The sequence below is a fragment of the Thermobia domestica genome, chromosome 3, assembly GCF_964235325.1.
Source record: "Thermobia domestica chromosome 3, izTheDome1.hap1.1, whole genome shotgun sequence".
Classification (NCBI taxonomy): domain Eukaryota; kingdom Metazoa; phylum Arthropoda; class Insecta; order Zygentoma; family Lepismatidae; genus Thermobia; species Thermobia domestica.
This window is the reverse complement of record NC_137456.1, coordinates 349,454,152-349,479,867: the sequence shown is the minus strand read 5'-3', so window position 1 is coordinate 349,479,867 and position 25,716 is coordinate 349,454,152. Positions and strand designations below refer to the sequence as shown.

The window sequence follows — 25,716 nt, the reverse complement described above, 5'->3', positions numbered from 1 at the left end:
TTTAAATAAGAAATAAATAGATTTATGAAGCTAGGATCTTGTATATTTAGAATGAATAGTTTCATATTTAAAAACTGAACTGCTGATATATCTGAACCGATAACTTTCCAACATATGTGTTTTGGCTGTATTGAAATATGAATCAGAGACGTTGTTATTAATAAGTCAAAGAGTTATGGTCTGCCAACAATGTAATGAAACATTGAGAAAAACAAGAAAAGACAGGAAAAATATGGACACATCAGAAATATGACAAGAGATAAGATGTCATAGTGAAAATAAAGGCACGGAATTGGCAGTAGCCCGATATGCTGCAGCAAGAAACATACAAAAGAGGATCATCAAAATATCTTAACCTCTTGCGTTCCAGATGTCATTTTCCTATGTCCGTGCTGTAATACCTGTTTCATTTACTGTTAAAAGACTGTTATATAGGGCATAGTTATTGTGTACACGCGAAGAGAACATTCACATTACTGATTTATATATATATATATATATATATATATATATATATATATATATATATATATATATATATATATATATAATATTTCATTGTGGAACATTTGGACTGAAAAAAGGGAAATTCTGATATTTTGAAGGGATTTTATTCTGCTTCAGGTTGGCAACACTGATCGAGATCAAAGACAAAAAATTTCCTTTTCCGATATCGAAATAGATTTCGAACTTGCTACTTGTTTATCATCAAAATAAACACATATGTGTTGTAATTGAATGCTCCCTTAGACCTACCATCTACCGAGACAAAACATTTTTTTATCTTTTCTGTCAGTAAGGTGCTGTCACCTAAGGAGAAATAGTACAACTAAGTCTTGCCTTTATCCACTAACAAATTTCATCATCTCCAGGATTAATGCAATCCTTAATAAGGGATGTCTTCATGACATCCACATGAATGTCACTGGTACACAAAGGGTTAATACAAAATGGCCTGAGAAAATTAAAAAGGACCTCAAAGTAGCGTAAAAGTATTGTCCTAAGGTTGATGGTTGTTGAGAAGGGTTGGAGAAACTTTTATCTAGCAATAAATTGAGTATCCTTGATGATATTTTGTAGAGAAAAAAAAATAAACAGTATTAGATTAGATATATAAATATAATCGTGTGTTATGAATAGTTTCCTTTTTTCCTTTCTTTTCTCTTCTGCAAGCTATTGATAAACCATTTGAGGCTTGAAAGCTAAGAATACCTATTAAGTATCATTATTGTGACTGCGTTCTAATTACTTATGCAAATACATCTCATTTAGATTCTAGTAAACCCTCCTTTAAATTCTTTATTCTAACCTCTATATGCAATTACTGACTCGATTTCAAACTATAACTTTATCATCATTATTATTTATTGAATAATAAACGAAACAAGCAGGCTGGTTTCTTATCTAAGTAGCAAACCAGTAGCCATCCTCCATTTCATCATACTTGAGAACAAAGCACAATTAAAGGATATTATGTATGACATTTAATTCAAATCTTTCTTCCGTAAATGAGAACTAAAATATTTACTCGAATAATAGCATGATAATTTCTATTTTAGTGATTTAGCGCGAAGGACTTATGACTAACATGTGTCCTCCACTTTAGTGCCGGGAGGATTTTTTCAGATATTTGTTTGTCACTTCAGTGGCGGCGCTACAAGGGGACGAGGAAGGGTGAATGCAACCCCAATATTTTCTCTCGCCCTTCTTTTGCCCCCCATTTTTATATGTACAACTGGTGAATAATAATATGTACAACCGGTAATATTCAAAGCAAAACAGGTGTGGTTGCATCGCCTCCCGAATTATTTTTCTTGCCTTCCCTCTTCTTCCCTACTATTATGAGTCTAGCGTCTCTACTGGGTCACTTTCCAGTTAAAATTTGGAATTTCTGATACAAGTTGCTAAATTATTACAATTCACGAAATTAATTTTCTCTTATCTTGTCAATGAACTTAGAGTTTGTTACTGAATTATCTCTCTCTCTCTCTCTCTCCGTGTGTGTGTGTGTGTGTGTGTGTGTGTGTATGTGTCTGTTATTTGCGATTTTTTTTCAATTTCGAGCCCTCCATGCGATAGAGCCCTCCATCAAAAACTATCTGAGAAAGCGTTGGCATTTTTTGCGTCACTCTTACCGTTCCCGAGATATTGGCCAAAAAATGTCCGATTTCCAGAGATTTGAGGAGCCATATCTCGGGAGCCGTAAATCAAAGAGATGATATTGATCAATACCTAAGACGGTAGTGAACATTTTGGTACCAAATAGTAACCGGTGACCGCTGGACAACTGGCCACCGTTCCCCAGATATTGACCAAAAAAGTTCGAATTTTGGGAGATTTAAGGATCCATATCTCGGGAACCGTAAGTCACAGAAAGATGATGTTTTGCGAGAAAGAGAAGAAGGTGCAGATAAAAAGATTTACTTTTACATATGGACACAATCACGGTTACCCTTCCCCCTCCATCTGTCCATTATTTTTAAGTTCATTCTGTCAATGCTCTTGCAGCATTCCCAACTGGTATTTATTTACTTTTTTTTTTGTTTCAGGTAAACATCGCTGGATGAGATAATGAACAACCCCAATTCGTTAGTAATACGCTGTTCTACGCTGTAATACGCTGCTCTACGCTGGAAATCCTAAATATTTTTAAATATGAGTTTAATTGAATAAAATATAAGTTTCCTTGTATGATTTGAGTTTATCCCGAAATATAATTGCTTCTTGATGAACAAGCATTATATTCATCTATTTATTTATCTTTGCTTGGCGTTTCTCCTACTGTATCAATTCAAAACATCTTTCATAATCATCTTCCTGTTACTCGCACGTTTTCAATAATTGTAAGTTATTGTTTAATTTGTCCTTCCTTGAATACAAAACAGACTCTTACAATAATATGTAAGTTAAGTTATTTAATTTGTTAAGATATAAGAATTAAATTCCTTTTAGCTATTATTAAATTGGCCCCTTACATTTTTTATAATTATATAGTCCCCCATTCCCTGATGATGATAGTAATAAAAGCTGAAACGTGATTATTCTGTTGAGTTGCTTTCAAGACAAACAAAACGCTTTTGTAAGTCTAAAATAAATGCACAAATCTTGTTTTGAGCTACACTATCATATCCGGAGGGTCGAGTCCATAAGCTGGATTGCTTCTTGCTGTGGTCGCTACCCGCACTTCGTCGGCTGCTGCTCGAGGAAGGGTGTAGGCTGCTCTCTGCCTGATGTCTCCGGGAGGCCAAGAAGGACCTGGGCTATGAGGTTCCATGCATTGTCGCGGCAAACCTTCGACAGACAAACTCACAGGCAGAGGGTCGTTCACACCGTTAGCTTTCAGCCGACGTTGGGCTTCTATTGTCGCTCGGAGCGTCTTCCGTTTCTACAAGAAACAACAAAACAATTACTTAATGAACTGCTAGAATCCATATCTAATAATATCAAAAGTTAATTATTTACCAAAACATCTAAATAGTAATTTTACATGCAAATGTTTCAACAGTACATTGCGTATCCTTTACACAAATTACGTTGCCTGAAAAGAACTTCATTGCTGATAACTTTCCTTTACTTATTGTAATGGTTACCAAAGAGTATTCTTAATACTGCTTGATTGTAACCATCACTCCCATTATATTACCTAAAAAGAAATTCTCTGAAGAAATAAAGATTTGGGATTAAGGAAACATTCCTCTTTAAGTTTCCATTGCCAATTTGTACCCAAGTGTTCGCAACGCGACTTATGAACACTCGCACTTACGACCAACCGTCAAATTACCGTTCAGAGCACAAGGAAATCGAATTCAATTATCAACCTTGTGACAAAAAGACATAAAGTTTGTACGGTGTGTTTAATACATGGAAAATTAACCTTTCTTTTAACATTATAAGTGTTATTTACAATATCTAGACATGGATCTTTTAAGCTGTTAAGGGAGCTTCAGATACAGACGTTAAAGATTAAATGTGCCCAAAATGACCAAAGGTAGACTTGATTCCTTTTTGCACTGAACGCGCCATATGTTCATAGACACATTCCTGTGAAAGGACGGAAGTTATGTGACGTGACTATGAACAGGAATTTGTTTAATTTGTGAGAGTTTGTACGTCTTCTGATCCAAGGTAACCACAGTCGAACCGATAATCAGTCAAAACTGTACTTTTATACTGAACTGCATCATTGGTTATCATCTGGCGGACTTATAACCGGGCAGTCCTAACCGAAGTCTGTCGTAAGTCAACTATAGACTGTATTCATAACTGAAGTAAAAAATTGACAATAAATTACAGATTTGTACTCACACCTCCCCGATAAACACTACCCTAACGAAGATACTTACGTGTCAGACGGGAAGAATTATGTGCTACAGTGACATTTAGAGCTGTGTCGGCGTAGTTCAGTTCCAGAAGCGCCAGCCCTACCAAATTGGTCTAAATGGAGTAGCCAGTCGAAGAGTGTTCTGGGAGAAGGCAGCAGTTCTCCAGTAGTGAAGTTGACGGAAATCATAATGATTTGTATGGTAACTTGGACATTAGTCCCAGGCGTGGTCAGAGTGACTTTAACGGCTGGGATACTGTAGGGTGGAAGGCAACAGAAAACCACCATTTTAGTTTTCGTTTGATTGCTAACAGCAGAAGGGAGCATTGTATTATGAGAGTATGGCGGCGGGAAGAAGAGGGAGGGGCGAAGGAAACTACTTTTGTTGGACGGTATCAAAACAAAAAAATCGTTCGTGAAGATGAAGAGGTCAGCTGAAGGCCGCGGAGCATGGAAACGAGCAGTTGAGGCAAAGGACCTGCCAATAATGGCATCATATTTATGATGAAGATATACTCACAAACAAAACTAGACTCTTTCCACAAAAGTTAGTTCTGAGCAGCAATTATTGACTTCTTCAGAAGTATTGACTCAGACGAAAAACTTAATTTTAATGCTGAAACCTATGCTGTTAAATGATACATAAACTTACAGCCCTCCTTTCCACATCAATTTCCTGAACTGTGTTTATAATTGTGTCCTCTTCGTAGAAATTATACACTTTGTTGCTGTTATGAATATTTCATACACATCATTTTTTTAAAAAATAAAAAAAGCTACGAAGTTCATAATTTCTACAAGTGTAGATCTTCAAACAGCGTAATGAGTTAAAGGATACGTACTGAGGAAGGCTGAAAATCACCGTCGAAACATCTGCATGTTGAACTGCAATTTTGATTCTTTGCTAAGTAACTTTTGTTATTGTTACAAAATTATTAACTTTAAAAACAATTAACTTTAAAACAATTAAATTTAAAAAACAGCAATGTCTTAGATAGAATTGGAGCAGAAAAGAGTTAACTTTTATGTTTTATCAAGCAGTACAACGTTTTTTCATAAATAATATTAAAATAAAGTTACGCTTTACGAAGCAGTACAACGTTTTTTCATAAAGAATATTAAAATAAAGTTACGTTTTACAAAACAGTACAACGTTTTTTGTAAATAATATTAATATAAAGTTATGTTCTACCAAGCAGTATAACGTTTTTTATAAATAATATTAAAATAAAGTTACGTTTTACCAAGCAGTACAACGATTTTTCATAAACTATTAAAATAAAGTTGCGTTTTATCAAGCAGTACAATGATTTTTCATAAATAATATTAAAATAAAGATCATATAGAAATCTCAATTGAATTAGGCTCAGAAGTTAAAATCATGCAATATTGTAGTAAAAACAGTGTGAAACGTATAAAATTTCAGATCCGTAACAAGAGTCTTCCTGAGACAGTCTCCTTCCTTTCCTGAAGAGCGCTGTGTTCCAGAGACGAAACGGTACACATCACATGTTTATTACTATAACGTTGCTTGTACTTGTAAGCTTTCACTACGTAAGATTCACATAGAGTATGAAAACAAGACAGGACATTGTGATCATTATCTACAGAGCTTAAACAATTCGCTATGCAGATTGGAAATACGAATCTGACGCCTAGCTTTATTAGATCCATTCAGAAAAGTAGACATTTACATTTCAGTACTCTGAGATATACTTTTTATGCTAACTACCTAGATATAACTTAAAGTCTGAACGTGGAGATCTATGTATCAAATTGGATTTATATTATTGTGGCTTCTGGTTTGCAGAACTGGCGCCTAGATCAGAAGAACATGTTTTGAGTCCTAGTTATCTAGAAAGTGTTAAATCAAAGATATATATATTTAATGTGTATCGGATGATGATGTGATTAATCTGTTGAAACAAATGTTTTCTTCCTAATCTCAAAAATGTTTCAGATAAAATCTTGTTAAAATTTAACAAAATTTCTTCCAAAATTTATAGAAAACAATGTGTTGGGAGATTAATTGTCTCGTCATGAATGGACACGTTGAATATCAATGTCTCTATTTCCACATTTTCTAGAAGATATTATTTGTTTTATAGTTGTCTATTAAAAAAAAAAAGCAAAGAATTATATTTTATGAGTATTTGTACTACACTGTTTATCTTAAAAAGCATGCTACAAGGTATTACAGCTAAAAGGTATCATATAATTTAAAGGCAGGTGTTAGGCAAAGCAAAGTAGAAACACATTCCGAATATTTAAAAATGATAAATGATTAAAATTATCAATTTTGAATTTAAACACTTCCACTCGGGGAACGGGAATTTGTGTTACTCGAGGGAGGGAAGTGCTTCAAGGGATTCTTCATTTCTGGTACTTATTCCTCTAAGCATGACAGATCTTCCTTCTTCTATTTAAATTCCTTATGCTAATGAATTGAATCAAATTCTGTGCTAAAACGAAAAAAAAATTAAATTTTCTTCATTGGACTTTTTTATTTAAAAAATAATCATACAGACAGTATATGTCATTCGCAATCTGGGGAACTCTTTCGATCTTGGCTTAACTTAGCACAGAAATAAAAGCTGACTTTCTTAGTATGTATCTGAGATCTTTTCTACGCACATTAGTGGTTCCCGAGCTATAGGCCGTCAACGGTACGGTTTGTTGCTAATCAAAGTTTTGCGAAGACAATCCTAATCAGTATTTACAACAAGAAAAAAATTTGTTAAATGTTAAATAAAAGCAGCAGTATGTACGTAGAATAAGATTTAGCCATTGAGCGAATACTTGACTCATTAAAAGACTACTCAAAAAAAAAAAGTTTCACTAATGATATAATGTCTTACAACAACCTGCCAATGATAATACGAGAAATGTTGAACCAGCAAACAATTTCTCGATGTTGGGCCTGTCACAAAATTACGTAGGCCCAACAGATTGATTCAAAGTAAAGAATGTCCCACAAAGAACGCAGCTTTTGAAATGCCCGCCACTTCTATTCCAGTTAGTTGGCAGCATTGAACGTTACACAATTTTCATCTGTTGTCTTTGTGGTGAGTAGTCACGGAAGACCAAATAGCACATGATCGTCATTTGTTTTCTGTACGGGTAGGAACAGCGTGTTATCATAGTGAACACTTACTACAAATGTGGTGAATGTTGTAAAGAGACTGTTTGTAAACTCCGTTAAATATTTGGTTAACGTCATTTGTTTTCTGTACGGGTAGGAACAGCGTGTTATCATAGTGAACACTTATTACAAATGTGGTGAATGTTGTAAAGAGACTGTTTGTAAACTCCGTTAAATATTTGGTTAACGTCATTTGTTTTCTGTACGGGTAGGAACAGCGTGTTATCATAGTGAACACTTACTACAAATGTGGTGAATGTTGTAAAGAGACTGTTCGTAAACTCCGTTAAATATTTGGTTAACGTCATTTGTTTTCTGTACGGGTAGGAACAGCGTGTTATCATAGTGAACACTTACTACAAATGTGGTGAATGTTGTAAAGAGACTGTTTGTAAACTCCGTTAAATATTTGGTTAACGTCATTTGTTTTCTGTACGGGTATGAACAGCGTGTTATCATAGTGAACACTTACTACAAATGTGGTGAATGTTGTGCAGAGACTGTTCGTAAACTCCGTTAAATATTTGGTTAACGTCATTTGTTTTCTGTACGGGTAGGAACAGCGTGTTATCATAGTGAACACTTACTACAAATGTGGTGAATGTTCTGCAGAGACAGTTCACAAAACTCCGTTGAATATTTGGTTAACGTCATTTGTTTTCTGTACGGGTAGGAACAGCGTGTTATCATAGTGAACACTTACCACAAATGTGGTGAATGTTATGCAGAGACAGTTCGCAAAACTCCGTTGAATATTTGGTTAACGTAATGCACCCACTAAGTAGACTGTGATGAGACTGATTGCTAAATTTGAGAAAAACAATTCGGTTGTGGACACTAAACACTCGGGGCCTCCTCGTGTTAGTTGTCCTGCGGAAAACATCGCCATCGTGAGTGATAATCTTGCTGTAAGTCCGGGGAAATGTATTTGCCGACGTTCACAACAATTGAATATTTCCAGAAAAAGCAATAAGCGAATTCTGAAAGATGTGCACTTTTGGGGCTATAAAATCCAACTGACAAAAGTTGTGTTCTTTATGGAATACCCTTTACAATCTTCCAACACTGGATCACCTTTCTCGTTGTTGTTGAAGTTACGTAATTTCCCCAATCAACAACACTGAAAAGCGTAGTTAAACAAACGATTGGCTTTCCGATCAAACAATATGCCAACTGTCCGATGATTATCCTGCGTTGGTCCAACACTTACGCAACTGGCGTAAAAGGATGCCACTTCCTACTAAACTCTCTTGCACATTATTCCGAAGCTGGAAGCAGATATTCAGAACTGTATCGAACAGTCATTACAAAGATTAATTCAGAACATGCTTCTCCGTAGCCACTTACATAACACAAAGAATGGTGGGAACTACTATCAATTACTGTAAAATATAAATAATTCGTTTTCCCATAAGACTTACTTTGTACTTTCCAAACATTCTGTATAACTTTGAAAGTAATGGATGCACTATTGATGGCGTAATACATCGAACGAAGAACGTTGTGTTCACGGATTGAATAATACAGGGGTGCCCATCCCCCCCAAAGCTGATGGCGCACTCCCCCAAAAAACTAATAATCTCTTCCCTCCTCAAAACTCAAGTCCTCTAAAAACAATTGTCCAGTGTAGCAGTAGTTTTTATAATACTAGTAATTGTTATTTTTGTTGTTTTTATTTCCTGTAGTAGTATTATAGAATGCTTGTAGTAGTAGTAGGGGTAGCAGTAATTATAAAAATGGCATTACTTTTATTAGTAGTCTTGGTAGTGTACAATACTAAATATGTTCTATAAGGATATTGAAGGGTATAAAAACTTCTACACACTGTGTATGGCACAGGTATTCTTTTTCTACAATTAGTAGTATTATTTTTTTTTTCTTTACAAAATATTGATATAATTCCCTTGTACATGAAAAGTAAGACGCAAGTTACAAGTTATTGAGTTTGATACCAAAAGAAAATGTTGTCCTCGAAATTAGCCTACAAAAAGAAGTGATATACAACAGAAAACATTCCTGTAAAAGAGCCAAGTACGAGTGGCCTTAAAAAGAATTGAAATCACAAAAATAGGCGCCAAGTTCTGGTGGACAACAGTTACAAATACTCAAGGAATCACTTTCAAATTTAGATTTGAAACTTGGCTGTTGTCTGTATGGTTACCATTAGCTCACAATTATGTCAAACTACTTTATAATTTTCAACAGACAACATAGGCAAGTTTCAAATCTATATAAATTTGAAAGTGATTCCTTGAGTGTTTGTAACTGTTGTTTACCAGAACTTGGCGCCATCCTTTCATATAGCAACTTGCGCGGTACTTCATTCATAGAGTTTCTAAGCAGGGGGTAGGGGGATTCATTCTCGAGATTAAAAAAAAAAAAATCGCATCGTGTTCAAATGTTATTCTGACGACAGCAAAATTACTTATTCGACATTAGAGTAAAATTCTTCCCCAATTTTTTTATTCCCCCCAATTTTTTTCTCGATGGCACAACTTGCGCCATTCATCCCTCCTGTGGGCGGCCCTTCTCTCTTAAAACAAACCAACCTTTCCTTTCATACGGCTACTTGCGCGGTACTTCATTCATCGAGTATCGAAGCAGGGGGGTACGGGGGTTCACCCCGGAAAATTTTTGAAAATTAGCTTCTCAAAATCGTGTTTTAATGCTATTCCGACAGTAAAATTGCTAATTCGAAAGTAGAGTAAAATCCCCCCCAAAATTTTTCTCAATGGCGCAGCTTGCGCCATACATCCCCCCTGTGGGCGGCCCTGGAATAATATATATTTTATTAATAGATGTTATGTAAGCGATTTCCCAAAAGCGACCGGGCATCTAACACCCTCCTCAAAGTCTTAAAATTAGACCAGTGTTAAGTTCGACTTTGTTATTAATGTTATCAGAGCTGAATAGTAAAAACTCAAATTGTTAGAAGTTTGAAAGTTAGTAATCATTAGTAGGCCGAGTGTGAAAGAAACAAAATGCCCTAATTAAAACCTCGAAGATGTCAGCTTGTGTAATCTGTTTGTCTTCTGGGTGTAGAAAGCCAAATGACAGCATTGGATCGGAAAATAGGCGGTTCCTCTTCTTCTGGAGACTCTTCATCTCTCACGAGCATCGGTTGAGATGTGGCGGGAATTTGTCCCAGACCACGAGGCCGCTCAGGAGACGCTGTAGGACAACAGAAATTGGTGGCTTCTTCAGACGGTTGGTATTCATTTCTTTCTTCCGCATACGGATTCACACAATTGCTCGGATCGGTATTATTGGGCACATGATTCTGTTAATTACAAAAAATAAGAAAGGAGAAAACTGAAATTTTATGTTAGCACAATTCTTGTGTATAAATTTATTTTAAATTTTATCATATCTCCAAAGACTGAATTTAGATATTGTATTTTTAACTTTGACTATACTCAGTTGCCTACAGATCTGTAGGTGTGAACACACACAGAAAAAGGGGACGTATTAGTGGTTAAGGAAATGAGAAATAGGAATAAAGACATAAATGAAGAATGTGAAAGAGTAGTGTATGAAGTGAAGTGTAAAAAACTGTAATGTGATATACATTGGAGAAACAGGGAAGAAGCTTAAAGAAAGAGTAAAACAATATAGGGACGATTTGAGACTTAAATATACAAATACACCGTGAGCATAAAGTCCTACCCTGATTATAAAAAATATTACGGAATAACCGTTGGACAGAATAATGCAAATTCTGGTCCGTTACATAGGTTAGTATTACAAGTTTTTTTGTAGGACCAATAGATGGCACTAGTGCTGCCTAAGAGTGACGTGGTCCGTTACATAGGTTAGTATTACAAGTTTTTTAAAGACCAATAGATGGCACTAGTGCTACCCAAGAGTGATGCAGTACGTTACTTGGCGCGCGCGGGTTAGTTGGCGAAATGGCATCGAAGCAGGAGAAAGCGCAATGCATGCTGTGGTATCACGCTCTCCCCGTCACAGACATTACTCCACTGGACTTTTTTTATGGGGCTATATCAAGGACAGAATCTATGCCACACTTGTTGCTAACGTCGAGGAACTGAGGGCTAGGATACAAGCAGTTGTGGGTACTGTGACAGAAGACATGTTACAAAACACCTGGAGGGAACTGGAATACCGCTTAGACATTCTCCGAGCTACCAAGGGGGCACACGTTGAAGTGGTCTTTAAAAAAAACTTGTAATAGTAACCTATGTAACTGATCAGTATTTACATTATTATGTCAAACGGTTCTTTTGTAATAAATTTTTGTAATCAGGGCAAGACTTTATCCTCACTCTGTATGTTGAAGAAACGGGACATGGTATAGATTGGGAAGGAGTCCAAGGTTTCCAAAAAGAGAATAGAATAGTAATAAGAAAATGGAAAGAAGCACAAAGAATTAAGAAAGAAAAAAGTGAAAGATTAATGAACTGAACAAATGGACTTCAAAAAATATATGAATTATGGGATAGGATGTTAAAAAGAATGGAAGGATAAAAACCACCGATATGAAGAACTATTAAGAGAAGCAATAACAATAAAGTTATATGATAGAAAATTGAATTCAGAGGAAACTTTATAATTAACTGATACTTGGAATAATTTATTAAAATAATAATAATTATTATTAATAATAATAATAAAAGAGAAAAGTGAAAATAATAATGATTATGAAAAACAATTATATTAAAAATTTAGAATGAATCACTAAATTATAACAATACCTGATTATTACATATTAAAAATCCAAAATTATAAAATGAAGAAATAAAATTATACAATTACAAAATTATACATTATAATATTAATTTAATGTTATGAAGATATTTCTGCTAGTAAATGTCTGATGAAGATAACATGAAGTTATTGAAACTGTTATGACTTATTTTAATTTTAATAAATTAGTAGATACTCTGGTCAGAAAACTATTAATTATTTAAATCTTTTATATGTGAATTTGCACAATTTTACATTTACAAGAATTATATAGGAAAAACGAGGATAAGTACTGAATAATAATAAAAAAATAAGTTAAGTTCATTCTCAGAGGCGGCTCTTGAGGAAAGTTACAATCTCCAAAAAAAATTTCGCAATCTCTAGATTTTTATTAATTCGAACTAATGGAAGAAATCTGATCTAGTATATACAAGAATTAGGGAATTAGGTGCGTTTTCTTCTCTTAGCTTGTAGCGATAAAGATTTTTAATGTTTTCCGATGTCCCTTCCCTCAAGAATCGCCATTGACCATTTTTCTATTCATTCATTGTTCTTACTAATTCGCCGTAGATACCCTACATGGCTTAGAGCGAATTTAGAAACTCATAGTAATAACAATGGTAATTAAAACATAAGAAACCTTACTGCCTTTCAAATGGTATTTAATCTGCCAATCAGAACAAGAAACTTACTTCGCGGAAACATAATTCCACAGAAAACTAATTAACATTGAATAAGGCAGAAGACGACTACAGTATCAAAATACACGATTTTATTGCAGTTAAATAAGATTTATTTGAAAATTGTCTTACTGCAAGACACGGATTTGACTACTGGTAACAGTTAATGTGGTTGAAAACTTACGTTAAATTGTATATCATATTGTCTTGCTATTGACTAGAAATGTTAAACGCTGAGAAAAGAAAATAAATATATATATTTTGAAATGTTGTTTTACTACCTTTCTTCGAATAGGAAAGCTTCCTCGCGAAAAACCATCCTTTTGAATTTACGAGGACGTAAGTAATACTCAGGAACTTAGAAGTAAACTAAATTATGAGTTCATCAGAACTTTTACCAGATTTTCCCTGATTTTACAGATTTCCAAACTTCGCATCATTACTTTATTAAGATATTATTCTCTCCTAGATAAACACAAGTAAAAAAAGATTAATGAAACGAGAAAAAGAACTGATTTAAACTTATTTTTACACACCAAGTCTTCTAAAGGTATGAACACAACAATATACAAACGGACCGAGACTCCAACCCGGGATCTCCAGCATACCGTGTCAATGCGTTAACCACTACGCTTCCCAGAACAGCTGAACACTCTCTCACTCCTGCAGTCGGTGCTCCCCACTCAGACCACATGACTCGTACCACAGCCTAGTTACTGTGCTTGGACAGTTCAGTGTCCATATATTGAGAACACCTTGTTGACGGTTGTGATTTAATGTATCTGTAGGTCCCGGGTTCGAATCTCGGTCCAGTCAATCACTTTTTTTTTCTTTACTTTTTGTATGTTGTACAGCTAAATAAATAATCATTTTAATAATTCAACAGAAGGAATTCGAAAATAGTCATCCAATTTACCTCAATAATTCCTCTCCATTTATCAGCTGCATGACGTGCTAACTCCATTCGCTTTTGTTTCCGTATTTGATGTTTCTTGTACGCCATTTCTATGATAATCAATCCGATACCACAAACAATGCCTGCAGCTACTAAGATAAATACACCTGCCATGTTCTTCAGACCCAATGTATTAGGAGTTTTGTCATTTTCTTCACAATGTTGAACATTACCCTGCAAAATCCATTTTGTATCCAGTTCTTCCATAACACCACCTAAAAAGATAAAAGCATCATTTGGCGTGAGATATATATATATATATATAGTAAGACAGGGTGAGTTGAAATTCATAATACATTAACTTATGTATAAGAATAAATTCGCTGTATACTATCAATCATTTGGTTGTGATACACAGTAAGGATTCTACCTGTTGAGATACAGTATATGTAAATTGTGGTCGACATTAAAATAGCAGCAACATTAACTTTTTTATTAAAACTGTTGAATACAAAGCTAGTCATGTCGACTTTTAATTGTCACAAATGTGTTAATTTATGTAATTTATGTGTTTGTGTTCATTTTAAAAAATATGGTCATACAAACTTTCCGATCAAGTGGGGTCCTTTTCGTGCTTAGTGTGAATGTGACTCTTCATATATAGGTCAAACGAAACACAATATTAACACCTGAATTAAAGAACATATTAGACAATGAAAAAAGTCACAAGAAGAGGGCATGTCGGGATTGGCGCTTCATTTAAAACAACATACACACGATATAAAGCAGGTTAATGTGATAGGTTCAGTAAAAACAAAGAAACAGCGGGAGGCTAAAGAATCATTCTTTATTTAAACGGGCTTTAAATCTGCACTCTGGCAATATTGATAAAATCTGGCTACCAATTTTAGATCTGCAACAGTGACGTAACATGGACACCATGCTTCTTCCAAACTCAACTCTTTCTTTTTTTCATCCATTGTGCTCTGCTCGTTGTTTTTAGTACCCATCTCTTATGTTATATTTATTTGGTGGTATGTATTCCTTTTTCCATACGACATTTCTCTCATCCATTTTTATCCATATTACCTTACCACTGAAGATGAAATTAGTTTATTGTTTCTATACGTCTAGAGAATATTTAATTGTCCCAAGACAGAACATATTGGTAAGTGACCAATTTTTTTCATTTATGGACTTACTTTCATGGAAGTCTAAAATAGCCAACGTGACAGCATCTGCCCACGGCGATCCTTTTTGCAATCCAATTCCGTATCCTGAGCGACCAAATAATTCTCCGGCTGTAACAAGTTCACAATCTTGAGCTGCTTCATATTCTAATCGAGAACTGTCCCAAATGAAGGCCATTAATTTCCTAGGAAGGACAAAATATTTTTTAAATTATGAAGCACGAAAACAATAATGCACATTGTAAGATAATATGCACAATTTACGACGTTCAAAATTCTTGAAAAATGTAATAAATTTTATAAGGTACTGTGTAATAATAGCTATTCTCTACATTTCAGTGAATAACATAAATTACGTTAGAGGGGAAACCTTCTAAAGACACTTATGACATTCCGAATTTCTATATGTGTATCAGAAGCTTTTACTAGAATGTTATTGTAAAAAGCATTTATTCTGTAGTAAGAGTTAAAGATAATAATCTATTCCACTTCCATTTTCAATTTTTTTAAAAAGTTTTCGAAATCGAAGAATAATATTTAACTAACTAATTCTATGGCCTATAAAACCCAGAGGTTCAATGCCGCGTTCACATTATGTTATGAATGTGTAAGCTTATAAAAGCCATCCATAGTTATGTATGTATTACTCTATTTGTAAGTTTTTTATAGCATATATGTAATTATTTTGTAATTTTTGACAACTGTATGCGTACTCGAGAATACTTTCATTTGTATGCAAAACAGGTAAATAAATAAGTAAATAAATAAATAAATAAATAAATAAATAAATAAATGCTTTCCATTGACTTCTGCCCTTAGCCTACTGGATCCAGTTTCTACTTTGTATTCCTATTTCTGTGAGATCCATCTTAATATTGTCCTTCTATCTGCGCCTGGTCTTGCTAATGCTCGTTTTTCGATTGGATTTCCAGTTAAGACTTTAAAAGCGTTCCTGCTTTCTTCCATCCTGGCTACATGACCTGCCCATCTGAGCCTCCTAGACAATGTTTGGTAAACCATATAAATTATGTAGTTTCTCGTTATGAACTTTTCACCATTCTCCATCCCCGTTCCTCTTGGGTCCGAATATTCATCTCAGGATCTTGTTCTCAAACACTTTCAGTTTACGTTTTTCCATCAGAGTAAGAGACCATGTTTTGCAACCATACAGAACAACAGGCATAATTATCGTTATATATACGTATTTTAAGCTTTGAATTGCTCGACAGAATTCGCAACGACAAAAGATTTTGAACTGAATAATAACACGAATTCCATGCTTTCAGTCGACATTTAATTTCTTCGTGGATTAGGATTCATCCGAGAGCTAATAATGTAAAATGACCTTGATAAGATAGAGCAATTTAGTACACGGGATTCAGTTTTCTTCCAATATAAGCATAACACTCAAAGTCACTATGATTGAGGTCCGAAGACCAATACAAACTTCTGTGTGTAGTTTGGGTAAATAGATCTTGCATGGTCCAGGCAGCTAAGGAAAGATACCGCAGAGCTCCAGGTAAGCTAGGAGAGCGGATAGTCAGCCGAAACTGATGTCGATAAAGATCTTACAGCTTGTTTTATACCCTGTTCTGGACAGCGGTGACGCTAGTGTTCCTGTTCTGGCACGTGACTTAATTATGGTGTCTCCTGTCTGCTTGCTCATAATACTTGTATATGTGGTTTTGTTTACAAATATAGACCACGTGCACGATGAGTGGCGTATTTAGGGGGGAGGCTTCCGGGCTTAAGCTCCCCCGAAATCTTACTTACTATAGTAAAGTATATGAAATATCTTGCAGAATTTTCACATTTTCAGGCAAAGACTCCCGAAAGTTAGCAAAGCCCCCCGAAAAAAATCGTGAATACGCCACTGTGTACGATATTACATTATTAGCGTTTAACGGGGAAAATGTGTCGAGAGATACCAATTAATAAATCTCACTAAACTGAATAAATTGATATAGCTGAGTGTAAAAACCCATGAGTAGTTTATGATAAAAATCAAGAAAAATTCATTTGTTTGAAAAGCTAAAAATTAGATTGTAGAAGAATCACGCCATGGTGGCTCAGTGATTTAGAGTTCACCTCTGGTGCACAGGGTCCTTAGTTCGATCCCAACTCGTGCCAGTTGAGCTTTGAGTTAGACAAGCACCGTGTGCGTAGGTTTTCTCGGGGTTCTCCTGTTTCCTCCCACTTACTTCATTCCACCATTTCATTAATTTCTCATCATCACCGTCTCCTTTAGCCTAGCCGGCATAAACGTAGGACGTAAAACTCAAAGATTTCATTTCATAATAAAAGTATTTGTCTCCATAGTAATTACTCAAGTGGGAAGAAATATTTACACTACACTTAAATTTCACAACATGTGAATATGTGTATCTTAAACATTGTTACTAATATAATAAAATATTAAATACATTTAAGGTTCCCACTCATAACATGAATAACGTTAAAGAGTATTTAATTCCTTTACACAGGGCTTATACTATAAAATAACAAATTGACCGTAGTATGATTTTAGAATGCAATATATAGTCCACGCGATGCACAAGGAGTTAATATATATAAAATAAATAACTATTTATGGGAATGACTTACATATATAGTGTGATTCTTTCCCAAAAGTAGTTCTATTAACATGAAATCTGTCTATAAATTTTTCTTGTTTTGATGTTAAAATATTCAAATTTATTATGTCCCTTCTATATAGAAGAAATACTACTGTCAATTATATACTTGGTTGCCAACTATATACCAAATGTAATTAAATATAAACTAATTATTTGCTGAGCAAAATTACATATTTTCATTAAAATTCAACACGTGTTACACATAGTGTCTGATGAAGCCAAAGAGTTATTTGATGAAACTGTAACACGTGTTGAATGTTAATGAAAATGTACAGTTTTGCTCAGCAAATAATTAGTTTATATTTAATTATAACAAAGCAAAGCTTCTACTTATGGAAAATATCACAAATGTAATTGTTTCCTGTACACTAATGGTAAAAAATATAGAAGGAATAACTAATAATATATTTTGTTACTGTAAAAAATATGTACAACAATAAATCGTAGTGCATAATCAGACTGCATCAAACATGTCATACCCGTCTTTCACGTCCTGAATTGCATCCTCTGCTCTTTCATAACTATTGGCTTCCATTGTTCTATACATGTTCGACAGCTCCACCTGCCGTCGAAAATACATGTACACGGCTGAGCCCTTTACGGTAGCATATGTTAGATTCTCCATTGTATTTCGGAGCTGGAATAGAAAAGATCTTATATGTTGTCTGTTCAGAAATGTTTTTTATTTAAAAAATTAAGAACATTATATATTATATTTTCTTTTAAAATCTAATGATTTTCATTTACCCATATTTACTTTATAGTTTCTTTACTGAATATATATAACGACTAAATTCTAATTTTAATCAGTATCTATAGAATGCCAAATGTAATAAATATCAATAGAAACGTAATATATATACACATACACACACAATGTAATATATATATATATATATATACATATATATACAGTATATATATATATATGATGTAAATGAACTAAACCAACAAACTGTAAGTGGTGATTCCTCACATCAAAATAAGAGAAAAAGTTCACATGGACCTATGGCGAAAAGTGCATAGTTTCAGAGCTAGAGGTGTCCAAAATCGCGAATAGGCCAAATTTCAACAAGCTGTATTTCGAATTTGAGAAACTGTGGGCGGTGGTCCTTATCAGCGTAAAGGAAGTCATGCATATGCAGTCCAAAGCTGCACATTTCATTAATGTTCAATGGGTGCACAGAGTATTCCCTGCAAGGTGAAATTCCCAGACATGCCATCAACCGAATTGAGATACACCGTATGTTATGACTTTAAGATTGGTCCAAAATAGGCAAATGATAAGTCTTGATAGCAGTGAACACGGAATTCTTTGGCCGGATGTCGGCAGTGTCACGATCACGATCTCTCGTACTTGGGAAAACGCATGCTGCGATGTTTTCTTTCACGCTTATAAGTGAAGAAAAAGTTAAATATACCGTGACTAAATACATCACATCACACGTTATTCTGAACACAGAAAAACATGGAGCTGCCGGTTCTTAACACTTCCGATTTCCCTCCGAAGCATTGGATGTCCATTCATTCATTCATTCATTCATTCATTGTTTATTCATCCATGTCGTACATTATTGGTCAGAGACCAGTACATAGGACTTGTCAAATAATAATAAGACATTTCAATATAATTGATTCACATTATTTTACAAACTATCACCCAAGTATTCATTAATATGATAATACATTTTGTTACACAAAAAATTAAATAGTTCATTTCTGAAATTTCGTATGTTTTTGATATTCTTCAAATAACTTGGGAGCTTATTAAACAACTTAGCGGACATAGGAAGAACACTTCTTTTGGTGCACGCATAGTTTTGGTATGCTGTGAATATGTTATTCTTTTGTCGTGTGTTGTATGAATGTACATCGTCAACATGAAGAAAACTACTTTCATTTCTCTTTACATATATGATACTTTTGTATATGTACAGACAAGGCACAGTTAAAATTTTATTTGACTGAAAGACCCTTTTGCATGAGGACCTTGGTGATAGATTAAAAATAAATCTTATTGCCTTTTTCTGTAGACGAAAAGTAGTAACGCTGGAATAGGAGGCTCCCCAGAAAATTATTCCGTAATTTAACAATGATTGAAACTTACCATAGTACAATAACAGCAAAGTTTCTTTTGACACTGAACCACGTAGTCTATAAATGACAAAACAGATACGACTTAATTTGCTGTTTAGCTCAGTAATATGTGCATCCCATGTAAGCCTATTGCTTATTGTTACACCTAAAAATTTAGTGGATTTTGAATAGTCTACATCAGTTGAATTTATCACAATGGGTGGTACTGTTCGAGGTGTACATGAGTACTGAAAATTTAGTGCTTTTGTTTTCTTTGCATTTATCAGCAGTTGATTCTGAGATGTCCATTTTATCAAACGCTCCACAGTTTGTTTTAATTTACTTTCTAGTTCAACTGTATTGTCCGCTGTTACTATGACATTTACATCGTCAGCATATAGTACAATATGTTGGGGATACATATATTGAACAAGATCATTTATGTAAAATAAAAAAAGAATTGGCCCAAGAATTGAGCCTTGAGGAACACCAGCAGAGATAGTAGCAGTTGTGGATGAAAATGTGACTTGTTTATTGTTAATTATTTTTTGTATTTTTACTACTTGTTTTCTGTTTGTCAGGTACGAGCGAAACCATTCATGTACTACACCCCTAATACCATATTTCTGGAGTTTTGCCAGTAGAAGAGAATGTTGAACACTGTCGAATGCCTTGGAGAAATCAACAAATAAACCTACTGCATATTTTCCCTTATCAAGTACTGTAGAAACCTCTTTAATAAAGTTAAACAACGCTGTATCAATTGATTTGTTTTTTTGGAAACCATGTTGAGAAGACGAGATTAGGTTATGGCAGGATATAAAATTTCTCAAGCGCGATAACATTAGTGATTCAAAAATCTTCGAGAAAACAGACAAAATAGAAACAGGCCTATAGTTTTGAACATCATAAGTATTTCCTTTTTTGTGCAAAGGTATAACTTTTGCAGTCTTCAATCTATCGGGGAAAACGCCTGATTCAAATGATACATTTACAAGAAAGCATAGTTGTTTCACTATTAAATGCGCACTCTTTTTTATAATTAGGGATGGGACTTCATCTATACCTGCAGAACGGGTACTAGAAAGCCTTTTGATACAGTCCAACAATTCTTCTTCAGTTACCGGAGTTACATACATACTATGTTTGTTGCATGGAATATTTGACTCTACAGCGAGATCCAACTTTCCAGGTGGTAAATTCGTATTAAGAAAATACTGATTAAAGACTTCAGTAATGGCAGCAGGATCAGCAAAAGAATTATTTCTATAATTAACTTGTGATATTTCGCGCATTGGAACAGTCTTTGATGAATTGTTTATTACGTTCCACGCACCTTTCATTTTGTTTTTGTATCCGTGTATTATAGTGTCATTGTGGATTCTTTTGGCTGTTCGAATAACATTCTGATATATTCTTTTGTATGTTTTTATATGGGAAATAACTTTAGCTGGTAAATTAACACAGGTTTTCTTAAGTTTATGATAATATATAAGCTTTTGCTTTGAAACTTTTATTCCTTGTGTGACCCACTTTTTCATGTTATTAAGATCTTTCCGTAACTGTAATGGAAATGCTATGTTAAAATTATGTAAGAAAACATCAACAAAATAATTGAAGTTGTCATTAGCACTAGGTAAGTCGTACAAGGGATTCCAAGATTCACGAGATAATAGAAAACAAAAATAATTTATATTTTCCGTTGAAAATAATCTGGTTGTTCTCGTTATCGGTTTCGGACTTCCCTTCACTATTCTCTCGGTAGGTATTCTACAATAAATGGCTTCATGATCAGAAAATCCAAGTTCAGTAACTTCAAACAAACATTTAAGATTATTTTTTGGAATAATAATTTGGTCGATAGCTGTCTTTCCTTGACGAGTAGGTACGTTAATAATAGTTTGTAGTTCATATAAATTTAACATATCTTGAAACTTAGATTTATCAGTTGAATTCTTTAACCAATCTATGTTTATATCCCCACAGATAACTACACTACTAAATTTTCTACGTAAGTTCGCTAGAAGTTTCTCAAAATTTTTAAAGAAAATTCCTAAATCACCAGAAGGGGTCCTATAGATACACACAATACAAATATTTAACTCTTGAAGTTTTGATGCGACTACCTCGCAATGCATTTCGACGCAAAAATTCCGAACGTCAATCTCAGTTGCATGTATATAAGAGCGAGCAAAAATTGCGACACCACCTCGACTTTTTATTGTACGAGAGTAGTGAGTAATAATATTAAAACCGTTTAAACTAACCATATTAACGATATTTGCATCTAACCAGTGCTCACATATACAAAGAAGCTGTACATTTGAGAAGTCGCTTTCCAACAATACCTCCAGAAGATCAATTTTGTTCCCTAAACCTTGCACATTATGAAAAAGAAGGTGTAAAGAGTCAGTATTTCCTACCATAAAAAATCATCGGATAACATCTTACGCATTCTCTTCCGTCGTTCTATCTTTTGAGCATTTTCAGTTATGTTATTACAATCTTCTGCTTTATAGATTGAACTACTTGCCCTTTGTATCAAGCTAATCCTATCAATATGATCTACTCCTACACTACCACACTCTGCGTTAATATTGGAGTATGTATCAAGGGTCTTGCATACGTTATTGCTAATGTCTCTTACTACAGGTGCTAGACTTTCATTATTGTCTAACGATGCTTGCCTTGGTAAAGGGATGCATTGTTGTCAAGGCTTACCTCCTGCCTATTTTGAACCCTCCTTGAAACCAGGGTATATCTGAAAATTCTATTGAGAGCATATCTGAGAATTACATCCTATAGGGAACACCCTGTACACCTATTGAAAATTCATCAAATATGCTTTTTAGGATTGTGTATGCCTGGCTTCCTTTACGCTGGTAAAAAATACCATCCACAGTGTCTGGAATTCGAAATAGGGCCTGTTGAAATTTGTTTTTTTTTTTCCGCAATTTGGGACTGCCCTACCTCTGAAACTATGCACTTTCCGCCATAGGTCCATATGAACTTTCTCTCTTATTTTGATGTGAGGAAATCAGTCTGTGTATATCTCTCTCAGTTTGTCGGTATTGTTCATTAACATACTGTCTATATATATATATATATATATATATATATATATATATATATATATACATTACATTTTATCTGTATTAAGCTAAAATTTCCAATCCACCACACATTTTTAGAAATCTACAGTGTAAAGAATGAAACTTGTTTATAATTTAGAACTGAAATAATTGAGTACTAATGAAAGACAGAGATGAATAATTACATAAATTAGAATAATAGAATTAATCGAGTCGCTAACGAAATAACAATTCAATGCAACATCGTCAAATACCATATGACTTTTAACCTTTTACTGGTTACTTCGATGGACTACACTTTTACATGAAAGAGTTCCTTTCATCTGTTTAATCTCTACACTTTACTCGAACTTTTACTTGTAATCACAATTAATATCTGGTATTCTTCTACAGCGGTACTCTTGTTACTCGCCACATTATTCAAATGTTAATCAATATTATTATTATTATTATTATTATTATTATTATTATTATTATTATTATTATTATTATTATTATTATTATTATTATTATTAAATAAAACTTGCAAAAATGTATAGATATGATCATAAATTTGGGTAACATTTCAAAACTGGCTTTATCCAAAGCTGCATTACTCTATATACGTTACACCACAATGGGAATGGGTTTACCAATTTTGAACTAGTATTATATCAAATACATTAGCAACATTGAAATAAAGGTAATTTCATTATAGTTATTATAATTTTTAAGACTTCTGACCTTTACACAGATCCAAACTTACTACAATATGAGTCAACTTTCTAGATTTCAACTTATTTTCCTTAGAACAGAGAAGATTAATTTTGGATGTTCTATCTTTACATAAAATATTAGACCCATACAGGATCAAAGATATTGTATATTAATGGAAGAAGGAAACAACCGAATTTTTAACGCATCAAATCATTTGTTGGTGCGAATTTAATGATATACAAAGAGTGAAAAATGGATGACTGGACCAAGAATCGAACCCGGGATGTTTGGAGTACCGTGCCGATGCGTTAACCATTACGAAACTTAGTCCGCTTTCCAGACCAGCCACATAGATTCTCGCATCGGCACGGTACGCCGAGGATCCCGGGTTCGAATCCCGGTTCAGTCATTCACTTTTTCATTTTTTATAGGATCAAAGATAGTTCAAAGAAAATTATTGGGCGAGAATGATAGAAAAAGGTTTACTTTTGTTCGAAAACAATTAAATTCAAAGATTTCGCCCAAGAAATCTCGTTTGATGTCTGTTCTAAATATTTCCATCAAAGAGTTTTCAACTGACGATCAGCATCAAGTATAATAAGTTATAGAATATCAATAACAAGTAAATATTGTAGTTTGATAAGTAAGTTACGAATACTTATACTTCCTTAACTTACTCTTGCATCATTGATTCCTGTGAGCTTTGTTTTGGGTCGTTCGAGCACCAAGAACGCAGCCAAGTTAGCAGTGTAAGAAGCAACGATGATCATAGCGAAGCCAGCCCACACCATTCCTAGCACACGAGCAGAAAAGCTGCGAGGGGTACCTAAAAATACATTACAAACACATCTCATAAAATGTCTCATAATTATTGAAGCTTAAATATAAGAGCACATACTAAAATAGTCCTTAAAAAAACATTTAATATGAAACGCTTCGAGCGTATCTCATAAAATATCCCATACGTATGGGTGCTCAAATATAAAAGCAGAAACCAAAATAGTTCTGAAAAACATTTAATATGGAATGGTTCGAGTATATCTCCTAAAATGTCTCATAATTATTAGTGATCAAATATAAAAGCACAATCCAAAATAATCATCAATAAAACATATAATATGGTACGCTTCGAGCGTATCTTTTTTTTTTAATATTGGTGTTCAAATACAAAAGCACAATCCAAAATAGTCCTCAGAAAAACATTTAATGTTTCGACGGGATCGCGGTTTGGGTACAAAACCTCACAGGTCAAAAAATCCCCTGTCAGAACGTCGCTGCAAAATCTGTCTAGGGCAGAACCTTGCCATAACAACTTTTTCAGCGCAGAATATTCAATATATTGCTATATGTCTATATGTCTTTACATGCACATACATGCCTATCGCATTTAATGTTAAAGTTAAAAATAAACGAGGCGACAAATACCACTGTGTCCCATCATCCAATGACAATCACTTAAACAGCATGGACGAGGCCGATGCGGATGCAATTTTTTTTTTTTTTTTTTTTTACGACATTCAAATGGAAAATTTGTTTTCTTTTCGAACGGAATCATGCGGTCTGTTAAATAATTATCATGTCATTTCCCTCTTTCACGAATTCTGAGTAAACTCTGTACATATAATATGTATGTCAAATACGCTTTTTCATATTTATCGCCTAAATATATTAGTAAACACGTTTTCGTCTATACTAACTTGCATTTTGCCCTCAACCTTAGGTATTCAAACTTAAGAGGGCGACACTCCCGAGTACAATACCGTGTGAGGTGCGAGGAAGTAAGAGTGAGGTCATGAAACTAGTGTGAGAATAAGAGTTTTCAATATACAGGGCGTGTCAAAAGTCCAGGACCATAGCTCAAGTTCGTTATCAGTAAAGATACAGCAAAAAGGAAAAACAGGGAAGTTTTTGGAAATAGGTGATTTTCAATCTAAAATAGTTTAATTTTTCGAACATGAGGCACCCTATGTTAAATGAAAACGCAGAGTTGCCAATTCAGCAGGCTGATACTTTGGGCCCCCACATTAACAATAAAGCATTGTTGGGAAATGAATTCAAAGTTACCATATCAACAATAGAACATTGTTAGAAAATGAATTCAAGGTCACCATATCAATAATAGATCACTATTGGGAAATGAATTCAAGGTCACCATATTAACAATAGAGGATTGTTGGAAAATGAATTCAAGATTACCATATCAACAATAAGGCATTATTGGAAAATGAATTCTAAGTCACCATTTCAACTATAAAGCATTGTTGAGAAACAAATTCAAGGT

The 25,716-nt window shown here is 34.1% G+C and overlaps 1 protein-coding gene across 3 annotated transcripts in view; it reads right to left on the bottom strand.

The window, feature by feature from the left end:
* Positions 1-1,072: 1,072 nt before the first annotated feature.
* Positions 1,073-25,716, bottom strand: part of LOC145681293 (glutamate [NMDA] receptor subunit 1-like) — a 132,644-nt gene continuing 108,000 nt past the window's right edge. For 2 of the 3 annotated variants that reach the window (XM_081752934.1, XM_081752937.1), the window contains exons 14-19: positions 24,113-24,261; positions 18,051-18,208; positions 14,948-15,120; positions 13,767-14,020; positions 10,461-10,743; positions 3,248-3,385 (exon numbers count right to left, since the gene is read on the bottom strand). In XM_081752934.1, the coding sequence (XP_081609060.1) occupies positions 10,471-10,743; positions 13,767-14,020; positions 14,948-15,120; positions 18,051-18,208; positions 24,113-24,261 (1,007 nt within the window). In that variant the 3' untranslated portion in view covers positions 3,248-3,385; positions 10,461-10,470. Of the gene's footprint in view, positions 3,386-10,460; positions 10,744-13,766; positions 14,021-14,947; positions 15,121-18,050; positions 18,209-24,112; positions 24,262-25,716 lie in introns of all 3 variants that reach the window. The other variant, XM_081752935.1, reaches the window with a different exon arrangement.